The sequence below is a fragment of the Callionymus lyra genome, chromosome 2 (genome assembly GCF_982586985.1).
Source record: "Callionymus lyra chromosome 2, fCalLyr1.hap1.1, whole genome shotgun sequence".
In the NCBI taxonomy this organism is placed as follows: domain Eukaryota; kingdom Metazoa; phylum Chordata; class Actinopteri; order Syngnathiformes; family Callionymidae; genus Callionymus; species Callionymus lyra.
Genome location: NC_141819.1, coordinates 3861334 through 3865517, shown reverse-complemented (window position 1 = coordinate 3865517; position 4184 = coordinate 3861334). Strand labels below are relative to the sequence as shown.

The window sequence follows — 4184 nt, the reverse complement described above, 5'->3', positions numbered from 1 at the left end:
ATGAAGAGGAGCAGTGATGAAGATCAGTGATGAAGAGGAGCAGTGATGAAGAGCAGTGATGAAGAGGAGCAGTGATGAAGAGGAGCAGTGACGAAGAGCTGTGATGAAGAGGAGCAGTGATGAAGATAAGTGATGAAGAGGAGCAGTGATGAAGAGCTGTGATGAAGAGGAGCAGTGATGAAGAAGATCAGTGATGAAGAGGAGCAGTGATGAAGAGGAGCAGTGATGAAGATAAGTAATGAAGAGGAGCAGTGATGAAGAGGAGCAGTGATGAAGATAAGTAATGAAGAGGAGCAGTGATGAAGAGGATCAGTGATGAAGAGCAGTGAAGAAGAAGAGCAGTGATGAAGAGGATCCGTGATGAAGAGGAGCAGTGATGAAGATAAGTGATGAAGATAAGTGATGAAGAGGAGCAGGAACTGGACTCACCTGCAGCTCGCACCAGGCGACCTCCACCGTGGTCTCCGTGTCCAGGCCCTTGTAGACGGTCTTGAAGGATCCTCTTCCGAGCTCGATGTCGAACTTGAGGAACCTTCCGTCGGGAGATGTTCCCACAGCTTTGGTCTCCACCTCCTCGATGTCGTCCTGGACCTTCTTCTGCTCTGCGCGAGCCTTCACCTGCTGGCTCCGCCCACCATCCTCTCCGGGGTCTGGATCTTTGTCGCTCACCCTGACAGGTCCAGGTCCTTCTGCAGGTGGACCCGCAGACACCCTCTGGACCAGCACAGCCTCCTGGTGCAGAACTTCAACCAGCTCTTTGGTCTCATGACCCCTGAGGTTCTCGTCGACCTCTGAACCTGGCGGTCCACTCTCAGACACGGACGCGGCCGCGGGTGCTTCAGGGCCACCGGCGGGACCAGGATCTGGGACTTGAAGAGGAAACACGGGACCTAGATCCGGGGGGGACAGCAGGATCACGGCGGCTTTGCTGGGAAGATCGAGCGCCGTCACGTTGGAGTCGCAGATCACACTCCGGCGAAAGAACCTGTGTTCGGCGGTTCTGGAGTCGCGGTCCATCGTGTGGCGGCGCCGCCGCGGGACCTCGAGGGGGTCCAGCAGCTCCACCACCTGAGAGTCCGAGCCGGGCAGACTCTTGACGGGGGTCAGAGGGGAAGAACTCGGGGACTGCTCGGGGACGGTCAACCTCGCCGCCCGGTCGTGGGACATGACGCCCGCCGGGTCACTGACACGAAACCAGGTGAGAGGACGGAGTCTGGGACCCGAGCAGGGTCGGAGGACTCAGCGGGTCGATGTCCGAGGCCATGGTGAGGGAGAATCCATCCATGCAGGAGCTGTAGACGTGGAGAAGGACCAGGACACTTGACCAGGCTCTGGTCCTGGAGACAAGAAGATGTTTGACTCGTGAGATGGTTGGTGATGTTGCAGAGTCTGAACCAACCGCTAACATGTCGGCCATTTTGTTTCAACGTGGTAGCTAACAACAGCTAATGAAATGAGCAACAGCTAAGTTTATTCGCTGTTGCTAACTTTATTAACTGTTGCTAACTTTGTTAGCTGTTGTTAACTTTATTAGCTGTTGCTAACTTTGTTAGCTGTTGTTAACTTTATTAGCTGTTCCTAACTGTATTAGCTGTTGCTAACTTTATTAGCTGTTGTAAACTTTGTTAGCTGTTCCTAACTTTGTTAGCGTTTGCTAACTTTATTAGCTGTTCCTAACTTTATTAGTGTTTGCTAACTTTATTAGCTGTTGCTAACTTTATTAGCAGTTGCTAACTTTGTTAGCTGTTCCTAACTTTATTAGGGTTTGCTAACTTTATTAGCAGTTGCTAACTTTATTAGCTGTTCCTATCTTTATTAGATGTTGCTAACTTTATTGGCTGTTGTAAACTTTGTTAGCTGTTCCTAACTTTATTAGCGTTTGCTAACTTTATTAGCTGTTCCTAACTTTATTAGTGTTTGCTAACTTTATTAGCAGTTGCTAACTTTATTAGCAGTTGCTAACTTTATTAGCTGTTCCTATCTTTATCAGCGTTTGCTAACTTTGTTAGCTGTTGCTAACTTTGTTAGCTGTTGTTAACTTTATTAGCTGTTGCTAACTTTATTAGCTGTTGTAAACTTTGTTAGCTGTTCCTAACTTTGTTAGCGTTTGCTAACTTTATTAGCTGTTCCTAACTTTATTAGTGTTTGCTAACTTTATCAGCTGTTGCTAACTTTATTAGCAATTGCTAACTTTATTAGCTGTTCCTATCTTTATTAGCGTTTGCTAACTTTGTTAGCTATTGCTAACTTTATTAGCTGTTCCTAACTTTATTAGGGTTTGCTAACTTTATTAGCTGTTGCTAAAAGCAAGAGTGAAACTTTGAAATTTGAAATATTGACATTAGAAAATGATCTTAAGCTCCGCCCACTGAAAACATTTTTTTGCTCTGGAGATGAAATCTTGTCGACCATAACCACACCCACTCTGCTGTGATTGGTCATTGTGAGTGGCGGTTTATCGCCGAGCGTCATCAATGGTCTTCACCTCCAAGGGACTCGTTGTATAAACAAAGCGTGATCACAGCTGGAGGAGGAGTGAAGTCATTATTACGTCATAATGGACTCTCGTAACCTCTCGTTCGTCCAGATTTCAGAGCAACTTTATAAAGTAATAAAGTGTAAAACATGGTCATGATGAGAAGTTACTGCGTCTTGAAGAACATTCACTACATGACACCAGATACTAGTTTACGTTTAAATATATAAAGTTGATGCAAATACACAGTTGATCGTCGTCATGGAGACGATGATGTTCTCAGACCCGTGAACGGCTTCTGCTCACATGACGACGTTCAGCTGGACATCAAGAGCTGACCTGAGGTGAACTATCACATTTCTCTGAGGGCCATATTTTTAGGGGCCGTCAAACATAAATAGAGCAACGAAGAGCCGAAGTATGACGGTTAAAAACTGGATATAAATAACATGAAATAATAATAAACCTTGATAATGACGTTTTTTTCTAAATACGATCACAATATTTACTCTAATTATTTCGAGAGGCAGGAAATAATCACAAAAATGAAATGACAAGCAAAACACGTGTATTACGAGTTTTACGATAATAATTTCAAAATAAAACTGCTCTCCTCTGACAGGCATGTCTGATCCTGCTGTGGCCCACAGGTGGCGCTGGAGAGCACCTTCACCTGAAAATGTGGGAGAAGCTCCACAGGTCAAGTTCTCGCCACACAATCACGAGCGCGCACTCTCGTTTCCATGGCGACCGGAGACTCCTTAACCCCCCCCCCTCCCCAGTCTCCAACTTCCTGTCCGTCAATTGTTTGTTTTTGAGTGACGGGAGAGAAGGATTCTGACACATTCTTCAGGTGTCAATCACGTCGTCGCAGGAGAGTCGTTGACAAAAGTTCAACAGAGGAATGTGTGTGTGTGCGTGTGTGTGTGTGCGTGTGTGTGTGTGTGTGTGTGTGTGTGTGTGTGTGTGTTGTGAGTTTAACTTACACTTGTGTCGTAACAGGAACTGGAAGAAGCGCCTCAAGAATCCTGACTTCAAACGGAAGTTCTGTGACACCAAGCAGAACTAGACCAGGGTGTGGGGGGGTGTCGGGGGGGCATGGAGCCTGGGTCGCCGCGACAGACTGCTGCCCCCGGGCGAAAGTGGTTCCGTTGACCCGGCGATGTCGCGCAGCTGCGCCAGCTTTACTTTTTTTTAAAGCGTCGGAAAAATGGCGTCCAAGAGTTTAGTGTTTCGGTCCAAAACGACGAACCCCCCAGAGTAGACCTGTTAGCAGGAGTGAGTCTCCTGGCTGGGCTGGTCCGGACTCCCCGGCGATGACGACGTGTAGGCGGGCGAACCTCCAGTCAAATGATCCCGAGAACCAGAGGCGAGGCTTTCAAAATAAGAGCAGCGTCAGCGATGCTTGCGCGAGTCTGGCGACCAAGTGATCGTTTTGTTACTTTAATAAAGTTAATTAATAGATTAATTATTCATTAATGAGACACAAACACTTCAGTCCGAGTCTTTTTAAATGTCTCGAACCTAATCTTACACCGGTTGTTATCGTCTTCGAGGTTTTATACTGGAACCGGAAATGCGTTTTAAAGTCGAAAACTTGACTGTTTGTAACATGAAAACATGTCAAAGATTGTTGAGAACAAAACACACGAACATTGTGTTGATGTTTGTGTCACTGTTTGGTGGAAGAACCGTGCGCGTGTGTGTG

General features: G+C 46.6%; 1 protein-coding gene across 6 annotated transcripts in view; it reads right to left on the bottom strand.

Moving 5' to 3' along the window:
- Window positions 1-3811, bottom strand: part of LOC148085099 (serine/threonine-protein kinase WNK1-like) — a 30882-nt gene extending 27071 nt beyond the window's left edge. For all 6 annotated transcript variants that reach the window (XM_087783278.1, XM_087783279.1, XM_087783281.1 and 3 more), the window contains exons 1-2: window positions 3463-3811; window positions 430-1337 (exon numbers count right to left, since the gene is read on the bottom strand). In XM_087783278.1, coding sequence (XP_087639404.1) covers window positions 430-1167 — 738 coding nt within the window. In that variant the 5' untranslated portion in view covers window positions 1168-1337; window positions 3463-3811. The remainder of the gene's footprint in view (window positions 1-429; window positions 1338-3462) is intronic.
- Window positions 3812-4184: the final 373 nt, after the last annotated feature.